At 42.8% G+C, this 21,090-nt stretch overlaps 1 protein-coding gene across 1 annotated transcript in view; it reads left to right on the top strand.

The window, feature by feature from the left end:
- The window catches only part of LOC146028458 (prostaglandin reductase 1-like), a 30,089-nt gene extending 10,852 nt beyond the window's left edge, over nt 1-19,237 (top strand). The window contains exons 5-10 of the mRNA XM_083158311.1: nt 5,788-5,955; nt 6,859-6,976; nt 7,924-8,079; nt 11,271-11,376; nt 15,668-15,792; nt 19,006-19,237. Coding sequence (XP_083014437.1) covers nt 5,788-5,955; nt 6,859-6,976; nt 7,924-8,079; nt 11,271-11,376; nt 15,668-15,792; nt 19,006-19,116 — 784 coding nt within the window. The 3' untranslated portion in view covers nt 19,117-19,237. The remainder of the gene's footprint in view (nt 1-5,787; nt 5,956-6,858; nt 6,977-7,923; nt 8,080-11,270; nt 11,377-15,667; nt 15,793-19,005) is intronic.
- Nucleotides 19,238-21,090: the final 1,853 nt, after the last annotated feature.

Below are 21,090 nucleotides of genomic sequence, written 5' to 3'. Positions count from 1 at the left end.
GTTAGCATCCAAGCCCTTACTAATGCCCCAAACAAAGCTGCCTACCAACGAAACACCAGGGACACAGGTAGAAAGCCAATTATCTGTTACAACTGCAATAGGGAAGGTCACTACTCAGCTCATTGTAGGTCAGGAAACCCCAGGAGTTATCAAGACACATAAGCGAGAATGGGAATCTCACAAAGGTGAGACACGGAGATACCCAGCCCCTAGACAATGGGAGGAGACAGACAGGTCACGCAACATGCCTCCTCCCCATCTGATGACTGACACTGTGCTAAGGGCAACCCAGGTCAGACAATAGGAAGCAGGTCATACCTGCATCCTACAACCAGTTAGACTAACTCAATACCTTAGGGAGGAGCCTCAGATATGGGTAAGTGTAATAGTTTAAAAATAAAGTTTTTTTTGTATCAAACCTGTTAACAACATTCCCTCCTGGTCTAGGTTGTGTCAAGCAATTAGTAGCAGCAAGTGGGGTAACAGGAAAAATACAGCATTACCCACTGACAAAACCAGCAGATGTTACAAGCGAGCCTCTGCATACCAAACACTCTTTTCTGTTAGCTGCAGCGGCCCGACTAACCTCCTGGGTAGAGATTTACTATGCAAAATGGGATGTGTCATCTATTACACCCCTGATGGGGTATTTCTGGACACTCCTAGAAATCTTACACAAGAAGTGCAAGATATGCTGGACAGTCCTCAGAGGCTAATGTTGTATTCCACTGTTAGAGAGTCAAATCCATCTAAGGTAGCTAAAAACTACAGCACAAATACCGAGTTCCCTTTGAACTAAAGATGGGAAGGACACAGGATCAATGGCAACCATAGCTTCAATAGAAACCCTGTTAAAAACAGAAAGTATAGCGCCCCAAAGTACAGCTTCACCATTCGAAACCTGAGGTTGAGCTGAGAAAATACCCAGTGAAATAACAAGGTTCCCAAAAGAGAACTTTTAGCTAAATACCCCTAGACACAGCCCATAGTCACAACCACACTGGGAAACAGAAAGAAAGGGAGGGCTTATGAATCTGAACAGGAGTTGAAAAGGGTAAGAACCAAATAGTTGAGAGCCAATTCCCCCATAGTGCTAAATCCTGGCGTCCTCAAAATAAAAGAAAAATGTTTCTGTTGAAAATAAATGTACACATTACTGTCATAAATATCTTCTACCCTTTTTGAGTTTATCTCTCTCTCTTTTCCCAATTTTTTCTCCTTCCCCTACCCTTCTGTTCCAGAAACCCACAAATCATAGAAAAACAGTTCGAAGAATCTGTCGCACCCCCAGCAGAGAAATACCATTGTGAATATGCGGTACCCTGTAAAGCGAGTAGTCACAATATAGATATTTTTCAGTAAATCTTGAACAAAGTCCAAATAACTTTAAGCATTACTCCTAATGTTACCCAGGGCAACCACAGCCACCATCTTGTGAAAAGCAGTCCAAGTAATGCACAAAGCATTCCCCTTCTACAAAGAATGAAAAGGGTTGTAAAACGCATTTACATATAAATAGGTGCAATCACAATACCCATGTCTTCACAGACAGATGTGGACAATAAAGAAGGAGAAACAGGCCTGATTACAGCTTTTTGCCATGGGTAAAACTGACACAAGAGACCATGTGATTTAGAATATTAGACCTGCTGAGGGGGCGGCAGATATAGTGACGTAAGAAACCTGGTGATGCCAGCCTGACCAATGTCGTACTGCAGTGTACAATTAAACCCTATTACTTAAGCACTTCATATTTGTCTACACAGTGTAGTTGCCATAGCACTACTGGTAAACAAAACTGAGAATGTGGTGTTGGGGTGTGTTTTAACTATTTATGCTCCTCGTATAGTCTGGACACTCCTAAAATTCTGCCTAAACATGTGAAAAATATTCATCAGCCAAGTTCACTAAATGGGAACCTGCATTGATGTTACCAGTAAAAATGGGTAGTATTGTAAACCCAGCAACACTCTTACCAGGTGTGCCCACTAAGGCACAAAGGGTGGAGTGGTGCTGAGGTTGCTGGAATGGTGGAATTTAGTGGGAGCCGAGACGAATATGATTGCATGACATGTTTGAATCAGACCTTTGCAGCATGCCCCCAAAGGGTGGTAACAACCCATTGGAAGAGGTAATTCATTTTTTTTTCGTTCTTTCCACAACACCGAGAGGGAAAATTGTACACTGGCTATACCGTAATAGATGGAAAAGGCATAGTAGAGGCTGAACCCATTGGACGGCTCACTCAGCAACAGCAGTCTCATTAGTAGTACTGCGGGCTGAGAGGAAAACAGCCAATATTCATGCCGACTCCAAGTATGTTTGTTGGGGTAATACAGAAGATCGTAGGCCCTATGGCGCCTCAGATGTTCTGTTTCAGTAGCTGGCACTCCAGTGGCGCAAGCGTTGTAAGTTTAAAAGATTTCTGACAGTCACACAGCTGCCGGACAGAGTGGCTGTTATCAAGTGTAAAAACCACATCCTCAATGAGGATTCAGTGTCACTTGATAATGAACATGCTGGCAAGGCAGCTGGGTGAGCCATGCGCTCTGCGGATAATGTTTGTGGTCCCCCTATAAATGTCAGTATATTCACATAGTAATACAAGATTTGTGTCCCCTGCAGGAGAAGCAGTCTGGAAGCCGAAGGGATGTGGACAGGAATAGAAAGATGGACAAGGAAAACCAGTGACTCTGAGAACATGCCAAACTGTCAGGACAGAGATAGCCCATGGCCTGACTTGTCTTGACAGGGAAGGTATGTGAAAAAAAATTAGTCCGAAATTACTGGTGTGCCCACAGACAGGTAAGACGACAGAATCATGCCTTACTTGTCTGGAGGAAAGAAACTGCAACGGCTGTTCCCACAGAGCCATCTCCACATCCCTCCTCCAGCAGGATCCTCTGCAGGTAATACAAAAATTGGCTTTGCACAGTCCACTCTAAAAGTATATAGTTTTTATTATTATTTTTTTTATGTATATATATATGTATGTGTTGACGTTTGTGTGTATAGATATGGCAGCCCAGAAGCACCCTTGAGTATGCAAATATATATATAAAAGGTTTAAGTCATGTGTGAACCTTTAGGGACTGATGGTACACCCCATAATCTCTTTTTGTAGTAGTAGAATCACTCTCAGAACTCCACCAAAATTTGTCCCCATCGAAACTTTGCTTGGCGGGCAGCCACAGGTTATGGTAATCCCACAAGAAGATCCTAGACCACAAATGCAAGTGATGTATCCACACCTGGAAAACTGCAGCAAAAGGACGTTGTTGACACCTGTTGTGAACTATCATAACCATGAACCAGGAGATGTTGTTGTTGTTTCCCCTGCTTTGCCATATACAGGTTGCTTGATAGACCTTTGAAAAAAACCACCCCAAATCTTGTTGACCAGCACTACCTCAATAACAAAGTCGCAGAGAGAGAGATTCGGGTACGTTCATCCTACTGCCAAAGGAACTGAAAACCAGAAGGTCCTTACACTCGAGGGCGAAAGAAAGAAATCGCTAAGAGGCACCATTTCGGGAGGACTGGAGAGCAGCTAAGGTCAAGCAACCTGTACAAGCTACAAAAGGGACTGTGACACACCCCACTGGTAACAGGTTGAAAGGATCACTAACAAAATTTTTCCTTTCTCAGTTTTCTCTATTGTTGTGGGTCCTATTCTTGTCTCCCCCCCCCACTATCCGTTCTTATCCTCAAAAGCAAGGATACCGCCGCCGCCCTGCTGCCAGGCATTGGACGGACGATACAGAGTTCTGAGAGTGTGTTACCCGTCCCAGCTTAGGTTAAGGTAGAATCTATAAACTTGACACCTTACCCAGGACCGGATGTTTAATACCATCATACTTAAAAGCATACCAAAAAGAGAGACAACAAAGAGTTCAAGGGTCTGTTGTCACAAACAATACCTACCAAAGGATGCCATATTTGTGAACGTGTATATGTTGTAACCACCCCTGTTTTTATTTTTATCCCAAAATTGTACATTATCCTTCGTGACCCTGAGTAGATTGTTCGATAAATGCGGCCCATCGTTTATCCATGATCCTGGATCGGCCGAGAGCAGATGGTTTACTCCCCTTATATGTTTATTTCATGGATCCCAATTTCTTTGTTAGGATTATGAATTTCTGTATTGTCGTGTGAAATGTTTTTGTATTGTAACAGTTTTATATTTACTGTTAAAGGGTGGACTGTGGAAGCCTAGGTACACACACGCCATTTTGTGATAGTATGGCCGCCATTTTGGTTCGCAGAGTTGCGCAAATAAAGTTTCCATACCCGAGTATGTGTGACAATGTGGACCAGAAGAGTAGACATACTATCACACATAAATTCATAATAACACACTTACACGAAATGATATATAGTTAAAAGGTTTAGAACGCCACACATAGCTTAGTTAGCCCTGCACACACCTGATTGTATCGTGTTTAGTACCGTTCCGTTCAGCTCATCATGCAAAGTATTCCGGTCATTGCGAATATTTCGCAATGTACACGGCCCGATAGTTATGGACAAAATCCATATTCCAGAGACAGTTTCTGTTGTAAGTAGTTAACAAAGGAAACTAGCTCAAACCGGTTCTTATCCTTGCTGACGCCGAAACCACCAAACAAAGGACTCTTAAAGTTCACTCCCCTGCACCTGGTCAGACCAGGTACAGCGTCTAACCTCCAATCACAGTGGACCGGACATATGATCTCTGACCAATGAGAATGGCCTTTGACCTCCCCTTTCTGACCCTATAAGATAGGCGACCCAGAGCAGCCAGGGTCTCTTCGGCACAACTACTTTCCCTGGACCTTCCTACCGGACTATCGCTCATTCCTGAACGATAGTGAGCTCTGACCGGACTGCTTTTCACATACTAGATGACCACGGTAAACGGTTGCATTTTCACGGTATTTATTCTTAAAGTATTGTTGGCTGATTGTGTTTTGTATTTGTATTCTTTCCCCTTAGCAGAGTTTGTTTAGTATTCATTGTTATTGTATTGTATCACTTGTTATACCTGTTTATTCTTATTTCTGTAACCCCCTTTTGTCCATTAGGGACTTTAATACAATCTTTTTACGGAGTTCTAACCTCCTTACTTCTATTCAGTGGTCGTGTCTAGTTATTCGCATAATAGCGATAAGGTACATTAAGGACTCTGTCCTTACATTGCGGACTCTGTCCTTTAAGGTATATTCGCACAATTGGAGACAAAGTCCTGCGAAAGGATCTCTTATTAAGGTATCGGTTCTTGGTGTATAACATACAATAGACTGTACGCTGCGCTGCGCTACGTTTTGTTCGCACGCAGTTAGGTATAAAGGGTACGTTGGTTGCGGACTTATTACGTAACCAACGCTTTTCACTTATCGTCACTCTGGTTATATTTTAATCACCATTAACACTAGGTACACCTCTGCATGCAACCAACTGCGGCCATCTTGGTAAAGGATTTAATGCCTCCCTTCAGAAGCAGCTTGGAGACTGCGCAGTAGCACTCTCAATGTTTCAACAAAGGGCAAAAATGGTGGTATTTTGTAATCCGGCCTTTGCAGTCTAGGTTCTTTTACAGGACTGAATATATGAAGATAGTTACTAAGGAGTAATTATGAAAGCTGACTTAAGAATGACACCTGTCCTACTGTGACTTGAAGTCAATATAAATAGATTTACTACAAAAATCAACATGTTAAATATATAAATGCCATTAATCTACTGTTAAGAGGTACATTAGTTAGAATCACTTTTCTCCTTTAAAATCTCCATCTCTTGATCCAGGGTAGTGGAAAGTAAAAATTCTGGCTTTGCTACCGGGGACTATTATGTGGCACAAGCAGGATGGACAACATACTTCATATCAGATGGTAAAGACCTTCGTGCCTTACCTTCCAAATGGCCTGAATCATTGCCTAGATCATTGGCACTTGGAGCTGTTGGCATGCCTGGGTAATTTGCCTTAATGTTATATGTTGAGTCCATGAATTTATTTTTCTACTCTTTCTTGTTCCTATAGCAACACGTAATACAGTATGTGACACTCTTGTACAATGTCTAAGAATTTCTTACCATCCTCTTGTTGTGTCTTGCTTATGCTGAAGAATAAAAAGGGACCAAATGATATGTAATCTTAAGTTTATTTAGTCATTAAAATCCCCCCTGCCTGTATACTTTCTTTGGTTTGCAGTTAAATTGTAAACCAGTCATAATGAACTATTCCAGTGGCACGCAACTTGTGAGATTCTAAGGCAGGTGTACGCTCACATCCACTATCCATATGCACTGAACTGGAGACCTCTAAATGTGAGCAGACACATACTAGCAGGGCATAGTGTTACCATGATGCACACCGTGGCAACAATGGAAAGTGACACATCTGCACCTTTGACAAAGCTCTGCTCCCTAAACAGTGAAACACGTCAGTGGCTTATTTGGACCAGACCTACACACCTCGTATGCCCTTTGCAAGGATTTTGGGATCTTTACCAAGTGCTGTTCCCCTTATTGGCTTCTTATTGTGGCCTACTTTGGCTTTCTACTAGCTTGAAGAGTACATCAGCCCTTCTGACTCACTTTGGATTACAAATTCATCAACCAGATTTATTGCCGTAAGACTTTGAGGACAAATGCTGCAATGCTATCCCAAGGGATTGATATCCTCTAGCGGCGCTGGGTAATTATAAAGTCCAAGTGGGCACACCAAATACTATTACTGCCATCCCACTGTCACATTTTCAACAGACTAAAATCCAAGTCGGGACATTCACGTCTATTTTGACACATCTGTATACTTGCCAGAAAATGAGGCGCAAGGAATCTACTAATAATTATATTGTATTATTTTCTACACAGAATAACTGCATACATTGGGCTACAGCAAATCTGCAACCCAAAACCAGGTGAAGTGCTTCTTGTAAACTCTGCTGCTGGCGCAGTTGGTACTATTGTTGGGCAAATTGCGAAAATAAAGGTAAATGTTAAAATTAAGTGACATTTAAACCCTGTCTCTATGATGGTTTATGTGACTGAGGAACCCAAACAATTATGTTATCTGTGAAAAGTGAGAGATGTAGACAGGATGCTGAGAGTCAGAATACCGACGCAGGCATCTTTACTGATATTGCCATTTACTCTATATGAAAATATGAAACATAGATGTGATGTTAGGAGAATTGGTGAAATTATTGTCTTCAGGGGTTTTGGGACCTTCAGCAATCTGCCAATATCAGATTGAAAAGTCTCACCCTCGGTTGTAGTTCTGAGAACAAAACAAGAAAAAGGGAGAAGAAGGGCACCATTTGCTGATATCCGGGACATTGTTTCTTGTTACAGTACCTCCTCATGCTCTCTGCTTTTTTTTTTTTTTTTACCTGTGATGCCATTTCAAGATAACCTTCTGGAAAATCTCTCACAGAAACACTTTAATGCGTTTAATCACTATAGCTTGAGACTTCAACTGAAACCAATTACAAAGACCTCAGTTTTCATATATAGATGCTATAAAAGATGGCTTGTTAATTAATTTATCAATTGCTTTTAGTCATGCATTAGAGATTCTAATGCACATGTGCAAATTGCTGGGAAAACAGACACTGTGCCATTTCTATGGTGATTTGTGCAGTGCCGCCATTGTGGGACTCTAGGTAATTACTGAAGAACATAGGTGCACCCATTCTAGATATTCAGTATTTCTTTTATTTTCAGTTTCCACAGGACATTAGAATTCTTGGTATCAATTCATGAAAAAAAAACTTTTCTAAAAGTCGTGTTTATCCTGAAACAAAAAGTATGAAGGCCACTGTTCTTTTATCTGTATGTTGTCATTCTTGTGGGGTTCTCTGTACTTACTGTAACATATGTGCAGGTATGTAGGTTGGAGATTTTCTGTTTTCATCCCCCAAAACCATTTATCATCAGGGCTGTAAAGTTGTTGGATCTGCTGGTTCAGATGACAAGGTCACATATTTAAAAGAAATTGGTTTTGATGAAGCATTTAACTACAAAACTGTGAACTCTTTTGAAGAAGCCCTGAAGAAAGCCTCTCCAGAAGGCTATGACTGTTACTTTGAGAATGTAAGTTAGTAAAGTAGTTGTTGTATTACTATTTGCATGCACATATTAGGGGAGCACTGGTAGCAAATATCCCATCATTTCCATTATAAGCATACTTGTACATATTATAATTGCAGTTATATGGACCACCCCATATGTAATATATAGTCAATGGGATTAGGTCCATTTGATTTCTATTTACTTTTATGAATTACCATATATAGAATACAGATACAATCCAAATAATAATATATGACCCAGACAGTTGATCGAAATCAGCCTGCCTGTCATGTATGTATGACAGGAGCAGCAGCAGCCGCCCTGCAGCAGCCACAGAGGTCACAGTAACAGGTCAGCAGGGGATGCAGGACTGGGAGTGCACCCTCTCCTGCCCGGTGCCTACCTGCCTTGCATTCTCTGCTGAGCGGGTAGTGCCCACACTGGTAAAGGGGCATACACACGGAGTGATTTTGTGCTCTTTTCTAAGCAATCTGACAGAATCTGACTAGATTGCTTAGAAAGTAGGCACAGATCTCTCTGTGTGTATGCCCCAGAGCGATCACGATGCACGGTCCCGCACATTGCTAACGCCTGCTAACTAAGTCAGTACATGCAACCAAAATCTATTCAAATTGCTTAGCAAGTGACTGCAAATCTCTGTGTGTGTACAGAATGAGAGATACTGATCGAGATCTCTCATTCTGAACAAGTACCCTGCCTTTTTTTGCTTAGGCAAAATTGCTTAGCACAAATCACTACATGTGTATGTGCTCTCCATGGGCGATTTGGATGCAGGGAAAAAGTTTAGCACACATCTCTATGTGTGTATGCCCTTTTACTCTCATTTCTGCTCACAGCTTTGTGGCCAACTGAATTTGCCTCTATATGTACAGTACGGTACTTGTGTAGTTTCACAGCGGCAGGCTACACTACGTTTTCAGTGTAGGCTAAGCTACGTTGTCTGCGTAGCCCAACGGCTGCCTAGCGTAGTCAGCGTAGTGTCCCCGCGGCAGCCCTGCGTAGTCAGCATAGTGTCCCCATCAGGCAGGGTAGTCACCGTTATGTAATATAAGATACAGATTATTAGACCGTGCGCTGATAAGCAGCTAGTGAAAACCAAACAAAAAAGTGAAAAGCCACTTCACACGGGATGCGGTCATTTGGTCTACTGCATTATGGTCGACAGTCATTAGGTCGAATCCATTAGGTCGACATGCTAAAAGGTCGACATGACTCTAGGTCGACATGGGAAAAGGTCGACATGATTCTAGTTCGAAAGGTCATTAGTTCGACAGGTCATTAGTTCGACAAGGTCATTAGTTCGACATTGTCTATGTCGACATTCACAAGGTCGACATGGAGTTTTTCACTGTTTTTTGAGCCAACATGTGCCGACAGGCGGTATTTCATGCCCTACCATCCACTAGGGTGTGGTGGGAGAATAAAATAGTGTGCCGAGCGTAGCGAGGCACCGTGCCCGACGCATAGCGAGCGCAGCGATGCAGTGCACTTTAAACTGTGTCCATGTCGACTGTGTTGACATTCAGGTAAAAAAACAGTGAAAAACCCCATGTCGACCTTGTGAATGTCGACATAAACAATGTCGAACTAATGACCCTGTCGAACTAATGACCTGTCGAACTAATGACCTTTCGACCTAGAATCATGTCGACCTTTTCCCATGTCGACCTAGAGTCATGTCGACCTTTTAGCATGTCGACCTAATGGATTCAACCTAATGACTTTCTACCATAATGCAATAGACCAAATGATCCCAACCCCTCATATGGGGTGTACCCAAAAGGAAGAAAAAAGAAGAAAAAAACAATAGTGTGATATTGTTTCTAGGTTTTTCAATAAAACAGTGTAGTACGCCTTTAAATGTAGAAAACTCGTACCAGATTCTATTGTCTACCTGGATATCAGTAGACAACAGCGTTTTTGGTTTGAGGGGGATAAAACACCACCAGGGGATCCACTTTTGTCTTCTATTTCCAATGTTCCATTAAACTCAGAGGGATAAGAAAGACATCATGGTGCAATACGTTTTTTAATGTTAAAATTTCTTTAAAAATGTACACGGAAGATATAAACAGAGGACTCTCACCATGTGAATATGTCCACAATGCAATTGTAGACAATCAGAGCATTTGAGCATCAAGCCTTGAAGAAGATACTTTGTATCGAAACCGGTCGGCTATTTGAATGCTGAGGAGGATTGCAGAGGCTCTGATCATTGTGAAGGAGTTTCCAGGGATGCCTGTTCTTTACCATCAAATGCTCTGATTGTCTACAATTGCATTGTGGACATATTCACATGGTGAGAGTCCTCTGTTTATATCTTCCGTGTACATTTTTAAAGAAATTTTAACATTAAAAAACGTATTGCACCATGATGTCTTTCTTATCCCTCTGAGTTTAATGGAACATTGGAAATAGAAGACAAAAGTGGATCCCCTGGTGGTGTTTTATCCCCCTCAAACCAAAAACGCTGTTGTCTTCTGATATCCACTAACTGCATAAGCTCCGGTTAGGCGCGAACGTACACACAGTCGCAGACACAAGCTGACTACGCTGGATGGCGGGAACACAACGCTGATGCTGACAGGAACACTACGCTGACTCTGTATTTTGACAGGGACACTATGCTGATTACATAAGTGCCACCGTGAAACTACACAAGTACCTACAGTACCAGCAGATAAGGTAAACTGCAATGGTTGGGAGCCAGATGACATTTGGGGTGGCAGACAGGACATTGGTCAAACTTTACAAAGGTCAGAGACAGTCAGAAAATGAACAGCAATATCAAACTCCCAATGCACTGACAAATATGGCTTGCACAGGGAATCATTTTAATGGTGAAGTGAGAACACCTCCACCAACTTAATTAAAGGCAAAGTCCATGCAACAGTGACACTCTTGGTCAAGACCCAGAAAGAGGTATCGGGACACAGTACTATATATCCATCAAAACTAGATTTCCTCCTCAGAAGAAAGAAGTGTCCGACATGTAATCTGAGTTTGAAACCACTTCTGCTGCACTCCCATAATATATTCATGAGAAGGAAGATCTGATTGCATCTGAATAGCCACCTTCCAGGAACATCCAAAATATCCCAGAGACTGGTCCTGAAACTGTGCGCAGTTGCCAACTTACATATACAGTAGTGTAGCATGTCTGGTTTTTCTCTTTTGGTGTGTGCATATAGGTTGGAGGGAAGTTTGCAGATGCAGCCCTTCAGCAGATGAACGATTTTGGAAGAATAGCGGTGTGCGGTGCCATCTCCATGTACAATGATTCTGTGCCTGAAATGGGTAATTAAAGTTTTTCACTTTAAATTTGGTGATGATTGAGAAGCATTGTCATCTACTGATAAAGTGTGGAGAATGTTCTCCTGGCTCAATAATTATTATTATGATACTTGATATAGGAAGTGATTCTGATTGATTCGGTCCCTCCCCCATTCGCACGCGGGACCGATGGTTTTGTTGTGCACATGCGCATAATAATTTATGCGCATGTGCAGGGTCCATGGGTGAACGGCTTTGGCGACTTTCATAGTCACCGAGCCGTTCTCACGGAGTGATGTGGGGCGGTGGAGTCTGGTGTCCCCATGAAAATGCTGGGCGTTCCCATCGGATTGCGGGCTGGACGAGGTGTGCCAGGGGCCGCTGGCTGACAGCACATGATGTCAGCTGCCCACCCTGTCTTCGTTCTCCTGCCCGCAAATATAAGTCAGTCTCCACTGACTTATGTTTGTGAAGGCAGAAAAAATCATTAGATGGTGCCGACAATCAATGATGATTTCTCCTGCTGCGAGCATATGCGAGGGGATGTGTCTTCGTGAAACATCCCTTAGCTTGGTTGCGAGGGAAAACGGCAGCAGGGGGCGTGCATTAGTCAGGGTGGCGTCACAAGGACTCGGTACGCTGCGACCTTCTGCAGCTTACCGAATCAACTAGAATCACCCCCATAGTGCTGGTCGCTTCAGTTGGTGCTACAGTTCTTACAGTACATGGGTTTATAATCTGATATTTATTCAACTGAGACCAGGATTGTTGTTTATACAGTTTGTTATTTAGTTTGTTCTTGAGTTTTGTACTAAGCTTGTAAATTTAGGACTATAAAAGATTACAGTTGTATATTGCAATATTAAACATCCTAGCATCTGATGTGTGTGACCCCTAGCATGTATATACATCACATTTCAAAACTTACAAACTAAACCTGAAATAAAGACTCGGAGACTTAGGTTTGGCAGAAATTGTTAGCTGATTTATTTTAGCACTTTTAAGCTAGATAGATTTATTAATAATTAATTAATTAATGGTGGCCCAGAAAGAACGGCTAATTAACTAAGCTCCACCCACACAATCTGCTAACGTAATGAAGCCTACCATAACAAGCGGTATCTGCTCGACCTACTGCATTGACTACCCACCCATCCGGATGGGGTCGCTGACCAACAGCGGGTGATCAACCAAAGGCCTAAGCCAATGAGAGGCGAGCGAACCAAAAAGCAAACAGGTACTTATGTAGTATCTGGGCTGCCGATTTTCTGATTGTATGCCTTACCTTAAGGCATACAATCAGATGCGATTTGATGCGATTTTCGGCAAAATCAGATCGAATCGCATCCGATATCGCATGCGATGCGATGTGATTTTGCATAGGATTCAATGTTAACAAGGTCCTGTTCATTTCCCCACTATCCAAGTGGGCATAGAGTTGATTTTATAAAGCGTGGCGAGCGCAGCGAGCCACCGAGCCAGAAGCGTGGCGAGCGCAGCGAGCCCCGCGAAGGGACACGGAAAACATTTTACATAATCCGCAGCCGCTCGCCACGCTTTATAAAATCAACTCTATGCCCACTTGGAAAGTGGGGAAATGAACAGGACTATGTTAACATTGAATCCTATGGAAAATCGCATCAGATCGCATGTTATATCGCATGCGATATCGGATGCGATTCGATGCGATTTTTCCGACCCGATTTTAAAATCGGGCACCCAGATACTACATAAGTACCAGCAAACATATATGTAGCATCATCATTTGAATAAGAACTAATTTTATTAACCTGCCGTTCTTTGCCGCCAAAGTGGGGACTCTGAACCCAGAATCCTCGCTCCTCGCCCCCAACCTAACGCAACTGAGCTACAACCAGAAACAGATCCTCCAAGAAAATAAACAAACTATTCCTAACCAAATGCACCCCGTCAGGCTGGAAGAGACGATGGCACCAAAACCTAATACTCTCTTGTAGGACAACAGCACCTCTGGCAGCTAGAACCCACCGTGCCACAACTGAGTTAAGCTGCTTCCAAGCCTCCTCAATCAGCTTACAATTCCTAGCATTTCTTGAACAGCTTCGGGGAACAATAAATGACCAACCAAAGTGCAGAAAGGCCAAGCTGTATCAATGGCTGCAAGATCACTCAAGATCAAAACAACTGAAACCGGTGGAGCCAGCAGCGTCAGTAAACAGCTGTAATCCGCGTTATCAACTACGGGAGCCAGCCAGATCCTCACCTCGTTAAAGTCCTCCAAAAAAAGAGGACCAGACCGACAAGTCCCGCCTAATTTCGGCAGACAAGCGAATCAGGCGGTGAGATCTGGCTACACTCGCAGTGGCCACTTCTAGCTTATGGAAAAACAAACGCCCCATAGATATTACCCAGCATGCAAAGTTAAGCTGTCCCAAGACCAACTGCGCCTGCCGCAGCATAACCTTCTGCGCTTCCCTGCATATTGCAATCGCATCCTTGAGCCTGGACACTTTGTCCAGGGGAAGGGAGCATAGACCCTGCGCCGTGTCAATCTGGATACCCAGAAATGACAGGCAGGTAACTGGACTCTCCGTTCTATCCTCGGTGATCTGCACACCGAAATCACCGAAGACAGAACGGAATCTACTCAGGAGACCGGCGCAGCGCTCAGAATGAGCCGGCCCAACACACAGCAGGTCATCGAGGTAGTGAACGATCCCGCTCTCCCCCTGATCCCACCTCTACACACCAATTTATGAAGGTGATGAACTTCTCGAAATATGCGCAGGATACAGAACACCCCACCGGTAAACAATTGACGATTAAATATTCCTCACTTATGCGGAAGCCCATGAGTCAGAATGCGTCCGGGTGAAGAGAAAGTAGCCGAAAGGAAAATTCCGCATCGATCTTTGCCATGAGGGCCCAGGACCAAACGATTGCACCATGGCTAACGCATTGCCAAATGACTGATAAGCCACCGAACAACACTCCATGGGAATACCGTTGTTGACCGAGAATTCTGAGCACCCTGGAATGGGCCCCCATTTGTGCCCCCTGGGACCATTCCCTAACTGTCTGGGACCCTGCTGTCCCCCGGGGCAACGTATACACAAGGGGCGACCAGAGCCCCAGCCATGGAGGACAATGCTGCGGACAGCAGAGAGGGGTCAAAGGAGGGAGTGGAGACTCTAGCTGCGGTTGCACCACCAGACCCAGCCATGGATCCAGAGCACACCCCGCCGGTGGAAGCCTGCCATCCGCTCTGACTCCATCCCCCCGGAAGCCTGTGCAGATGTATGTCCCCTAGGTGGCAGCCCCCAGGAGGGCATGTAAATTCTGCCCGCACTATACCTGGCCCACGCTGCCTGACCCCTAATGTCCGCAGCCACTTAGCGCTCACCTCCTACACCGGGCCTTGCTACCCCACAGTGTCCCACCACCTGGGGCCTAAGGCCGGAAGCAGGCCACAGCGCAGGAGCCTCCAAGGCTTCACCTGCAGCCGGGCGTCTACCACCAGCCCGCCCGCGAATGGTGACCGTAGACGGGGATGATGCCACAGCGTCTATTCAGTCCTCCTCGACTTCGCACAGAGTCTATTCAGCATTGCAGAGGGGGGCCTAATCGCAGCTAATTCGCTTATACCAAGACCTAATTATCATAGACCACGCCCCCTTTTAGGGCGCTGCGAAAGTCACTTTTTGCAATCTTCAGAAGTTGGGAGGTATGCATGGCATGGTACTAGTCAGGGAAATTACAACTGAGGCAGCAGAGCAATTTATCAGCACTTAACTGGATATGGTTATACACTAACTGGGGAGCTCAGGGGCACAGGTCTACTCACCAGAAAACCTTCAGGAAAGAGAGGAAGACTCCTCCCTTTCCTGCACTGATATCCCAGCTAACACTGCCCTTCCCTGAGTCCTTATTGGACCCCCGAGTCACATGCTTCCCTAGGTCACACAACAGCCGGGGATGTTTAACCCACTCCATGCCTATTGCAGACATTACATTAATTAAATAGAATACAAATAGATAAGGAAATGAAGATTAATTCAAGAATATCCAGATTGGTTGGATTGTAATATATTCATATAACTTTCATTTGCATTTGTGCATTTACCACTGCAATATTTTTCCCTTAAAATGTTTGCAAATACATTGCTTTGTTTTAAAAATGTAGACTGTGATATCATATACAGGTAAGATCAAGGATGTCATTAGGAATGCTTGGGTTCACACAGACAAGTTTTTTATGGATAGTTATTGTTAGAATCCAAAATTAGAGAAAATGTTTTTTCAATTATTGTATTCATTTCAAATCTCTCATGCCCAGGTCCATATATACAGCCATATATTCTATTTAAACAACTGCGCATGGAAGGGTTTCTGATATTCCACTGGGAAGATAAACCTCTTTATGGAGAAGCCCAGAAACAACTTTTGGAGTGGATTTTAGAGGTATGTATGTACAACAGTACACTTTTTGTAGGTCCATAGAGAGCTTTTTCCCAGGCACCAGTAATGGCATAATCAGGTGTGGACACACCCACTTTAAAAGACCATACACTACCGTTTAAAAGTTTGGGGTCACTTAGATATTTTCTTCTTTTTGAAAGAAAAGCACAGTTTTTTTTAATGAAGATAACATTAAATTAATCAGAAATACACTCTATACATTGTTGGTGTGGTAACACTTCAAATGTCAGGATTTTAAAGGAATCTCTACATAGGTACAGTAGAGGCCCATTTCCAGCAACCATCACTCCCTGTTTCTAATGGTACATTATGTTTGCTAATCACGTTAAGAAACTAGATGGATGATTAGAAAACCCTTGTGCAATTATGCTAGCACAGCTGAAAATGTGTTTGCTCATTAGAGAAGCTATACAAATGGCTTTCTTTTGAGCTAGTTGAGTATCTGGAGCATCACATTTGTGGGTTTGATTATACTCTCAAAATGGCCAGAATAAAAAGGAGTATCATATGAAATGCGACAGTCTATTCTTCTTTATAGAAAGTAAGTCCATTCAATGTGAGAAATTGCCAAGAAACTGAACATTTCCTACAACTACTGTACTACTTCCTTCCGAGAACAGCACAAACAGGCTCTAACTGAGTATAAAGAGAAGTGGGAGGTCCCGGTGCATAATTGAGCAAGAAAACAAGTACATTAGAGTCTCTAGTTTGAGAAATAGATGCCTCACAGGTCCTCAACTGACAGCTTCATTAAACGGTACCTGCAAAATGCCAGTGTCAATGTTTGGAAACGTGGGGCCTAATTCAGGTCCACTCTCTAAACAGCGTACAGGTAAACGCCACCGGACAAGTATATCCCCACCTACATGCAAATGTATGTGTACTACCCACCCCGCGGTGCGTGAATGCCTCAGTGAGTGTGATATTCGCTGAAGGCATTCGCACATTGGGTCTGCACATTTGTATATTTGACGATACAAATGTGCAGACCCGAAACATTGGTCCTCATAGTGAATTCTCAGGGGACCGAATGAAGCAGAATCAGGCCCCTGATCTGTTAAATGTACTTAAGGATAGAGTTTCGCCACCCCTCGAGTATAGTTATAATGTGTTCAAGCAAGTGTAACAAACCCTCTTGAGATTTGATCTTAAAAGACTGGAGTGTCACCAGAAAAGCTTCCTACACTGACCAACAGAGTCATTTTTTATTCCAACGAAATAGTAATTTTGAACAAAAATTGCTCAGTATATGGCCAGCTTAATCGATAGTTGGAACTTCTCTCTAACTGAATTGTTTTAATGCTAGTTAAGTACTGTAGGTGGACAGTGTACACTAATACTATATGTTGTGAAAACAAAAATGTAACCAGCATTGCTGTTTTAAACCTGCATATCAGGATGTCACGAAAATCATCCATGATGTCCAGGGTAGCTCTGTTCTTGGAATCTTCAGTGCTCCTGATGTTTGTCTCTGTGCAGTATCTGCATCCTGCTGCACAGCCCGACTCCCTCCAGTGTCCAGTGTCAGGACTGGAAATTACCTTGGTTCTAGCCAAGCCTATTTACTACCTGCATTTGCTTCATCGGTTATCTGATCACCATTGCAATACCATTGTTCATCATCACTCACTGTTTACATCTGCTACCTGCTTGTTTGCCCAGTACCACCCAAGTTACCAGCCACCTTCTCAGAGTGTCAAAATCGATATTACCACCATTGGTGTTTTAACATCAGTCATCATTGGTGGACCTCTCCTGTGCCTGTGTTAGTGGTATATGCCTGAGCTCTATAATTATCTGCAATGCTCCTCTGTGTCCCTCCACCATTGATAGTCAACATAGTTCAGGTTTGACTACAGCACCAAGAGGCTCCAGCGTTGTATCTTTCACGATACTTACCTGAATCCCCTCAGGGCCGGCGCCACCACTAGGCAAATCTAGGCATTTGCCTAGGGCGCCGGCCACTGGAGGGCGGCATTTTGCCCCCCCCCCCGTGCCGCCCGGGTACCTGTCCTGCGGCACTGTGTATTTAAAGCTGGCGGCGGAGGCAGCGGGGGTCCCTGCAGTCCATTAGAAATAACAAGCGCTATCCGCCGGGCTATGCGGAAGTGCTTCTGTTGTGAAAACACTGGCAGCACGGCGCACGCTGATCTCAGCCAATCAGCGTGCTGCCAGTGTTTTCACAACAGAAGCGCTTCCGCATAGCCCGGCGGATAGCGCTTGTTATTTCTAATGGACTGCAGGGACCCCCGCTGCCTCCGCCGCCAGCTTTAAATACACAGCGCCGCAGGACAGGTACCCCCCTCCCCCAGCACCGGACAGCGCCGCAGGACAGGTACCCCCCCCTCCCCCGGCACCGGGGCGCCCCCACCCCGACTCGCCTGGGGCGCTCCGGTGCCTTGCACCGGCCCTGAATCCCCTGGTTCCAGCCCAGAACTGTCTCCTTCCGGCTCCATACATATTCATTAAGGGTCTCCCTTTATGTGAACCACGCTTCCATTACATACCAACTCCAGACCAGAATTACTCCTCAGATGTGACGCAGGGGAAATAATCTAAGGTCCCCCCTTGATTTCAGGTTAACCAGTACTGGACTTTGCTAGCCCAGGCTGTGGAAAGCATAGAAGGGTAGCCAAGTTGGTACCAGAGTTAGTTTCCCAAGGGGAGTCAGGCCTTGTATCAGTAGTTCTGGTTCAGTTGGGACCTGTAGTTCATTAAGTAAAAAAATTCATAAAGCCTGAGTTTTAGACAAAAAAATACTTTATTAAAAACACACACATTTTCAGGTTTTTTTTTAGTATATCTATTCCAGTTATCCTAAAGTCGTTTAACCCTTTCAGTGCCAACATCTCTGTGAGAGATGTGCAAAATATCTGCTAAAATGCTATTATTGCTCACATTTGTCATATAAATTTAAATTTAAAAAAATTGTGTTAAAAAAAAAAAAAAAAAGATTATACGTATTACCTGTAAAAGGTAAACATTACAGGACATTATGATGTTTGCTTGCCAATTTTCACACCTATTTTGACAAATTCACTTGGCACTCAAAGGGTTAAGAGGATCCAACAAAATAAACCTCATGCTGTATTTGGGTAAGATGTACAGTAGCTTGCTGAATTTTGTTGATATACACATTTATCGTTTTATAATAAACTTTGTTGCTATACCTGTAAATTTTTTCCTGTATTACAGAACAAAGTGAAATACCATGAACATATCACTCACGGTTTTATGAACATGCCCAATGGATTCATTGGAATGCTCAATGGAGAGAACATTGGGAAAGCAATTATAAAAGCCTAAAGTAATTGAAGAATATTTTGATTTAGGAGATAAGGAGACCGTGTACAAAGTAAAACTCCTACATGTTTTGTGAAATCCCCCCCCCCCCCCTCCCAATCTGGTCCCTAACCTCATATAATAAACCAAATGACATATTTCTAAACCGTTATTATTTTCTACATTTGTCACCATTCAGCTTCACTATTCTGCTCTTTTATAAATCTGAGTGTCGAAGAGTGATTTCTGTTACTTTTGGGTGTTGAGTTTTAGGAATCATATATCTCTCTTATCCCAATAATAATTATTGAGAGTGAAATATTATATAAAATATATTTATTATATCTTGTATTGATATAACATATATATTTGACATCTGCAATTATATTCTAATAGACTTTACAATACAATATGCAGAGTACCTGTCATAACCTGATTCCCAGAATATAAGAGTTCAAGACTTGTAATTTTAGCTCAGAAAGTCTGATATTTATTTACAGGCAAAACAAACCATTACAGAATACATTATCACAGTAATTGATGTATATGCTATTATATATATATATATATATATATATATATATATATATATATATTTATATACGCCTCCTTGCTTATATTACATAAAACGACATTAAACAATTGGCAGACAGACTGCTACAATACTGACATAACTTATACCTATACCCATAAACGAACATTCATAACTACCATATTTACTGTTAGTCTCTCACTCCAGCCCATTGCTTCGGTTCCGTTCTCTCTCCTGCTCGTGTCTCACATCTCTCCTCCTGACTCACTGAATGGGTTTCTTGCTGACTGTCCGTGTGTGTCTGTGAGTGTGTCAGTGTGTGAGTCTGCTCTATCTGTCTCTTTCCTTATATCACCAATTCACTGATTGAAATTGCCTGTTCCCATGGGATAATGTTGGTTCCCAAGACTCAAGGTGTCATAAAATCTAGTCTTCCTTTGAAGTACCCCAGTTTAAACGGTTGTATCCTGTCCCGCAGTATAACAAGACAATAGCTAGTTTGTATTTGCTAAACCTACATAGTCTGTGCTAATTATATACAAGTTTGACTGGGGGTGAATCAACACATCTCCATCTGCTAGCCAGCATGCCTTAGACATTTTGTCTCCTAAATGAATTCAGTTGCATTTGATATGTTACAAAGTGGTCATTCATATTATTTAGTAAAACAAGCTAAATTACAATGTCTAAACATAAAACCCTGATATCCTATTTATTAAGCTATTCCTGTTTTTATCTACACATACATAATATATACTATGGTTAAAATCACATTACATTAATGATGGTATAAAACAATATCTATATGCCTATATGGTAACAGTCCCCCGCTTGTGACCATGAGAAATTATTTTGATTGGTCACACAGTAAATTACCATATTGTTTCTTATATATTTCCAAACATTTCTTTTTCAAACTATCCTAAACATAAATTAACCATTGGTATGAAATATCCTTCATTTAATTAACCTATTTTACCCTATAATAACTAAATCTGACCAGGGACAGAGGTTATTTATATTCAGTATTCATGAGGAAAATATTTTCATTGCTACAGACAGTTATATGCCACGCCACAGCTTGCCTTGTCGATCTTGTTTGGTCGATGAGTGAGGACACTTTCCTTGTATTGTTGCTCACAGTGATTTCATGGCTGAGTGCTGTCACCTGTGTGGGTTGCAGTTCTTGGAGACACTTTACATTTGCAGTATGGTGGACGTAGAAGTAGAATTCTTCATAGACGCTGTTGACTTGCTTGCCATGTTGCCATGTATAGAGGGAATGGGTGGCCCTTGGAGTGCTGTGGTCTTGATAAATTTCTTCACCACAGTTTTGCAAAAACACGGGGCCTTTGATAGGCCTCATTAATGCAGTCCTTAGCAAGCTCGCTTTGTGCGTCCTTTAAGATTATCGCGCTGCAATCATGATAAGTGTCCATGTCTCTCTTTAACCCCAACCTCGTTGT

This window comes from Crinia signifera, chromosome 1, assembly GCF_055691185.1.
Source record: "Crinia signifera chromosome 1, ASM5569118v1, whole genome shotgun sequence".
NCBI classification, from domain to species: Eukaryota; Metazoa; Chordata; class Amphibia; order Anura; family Myobatrachidae; genus Crinia; species Crinia signifera.
This window is presented reverse-complemented; position numbering and strand designations above follow the sequence as displayed.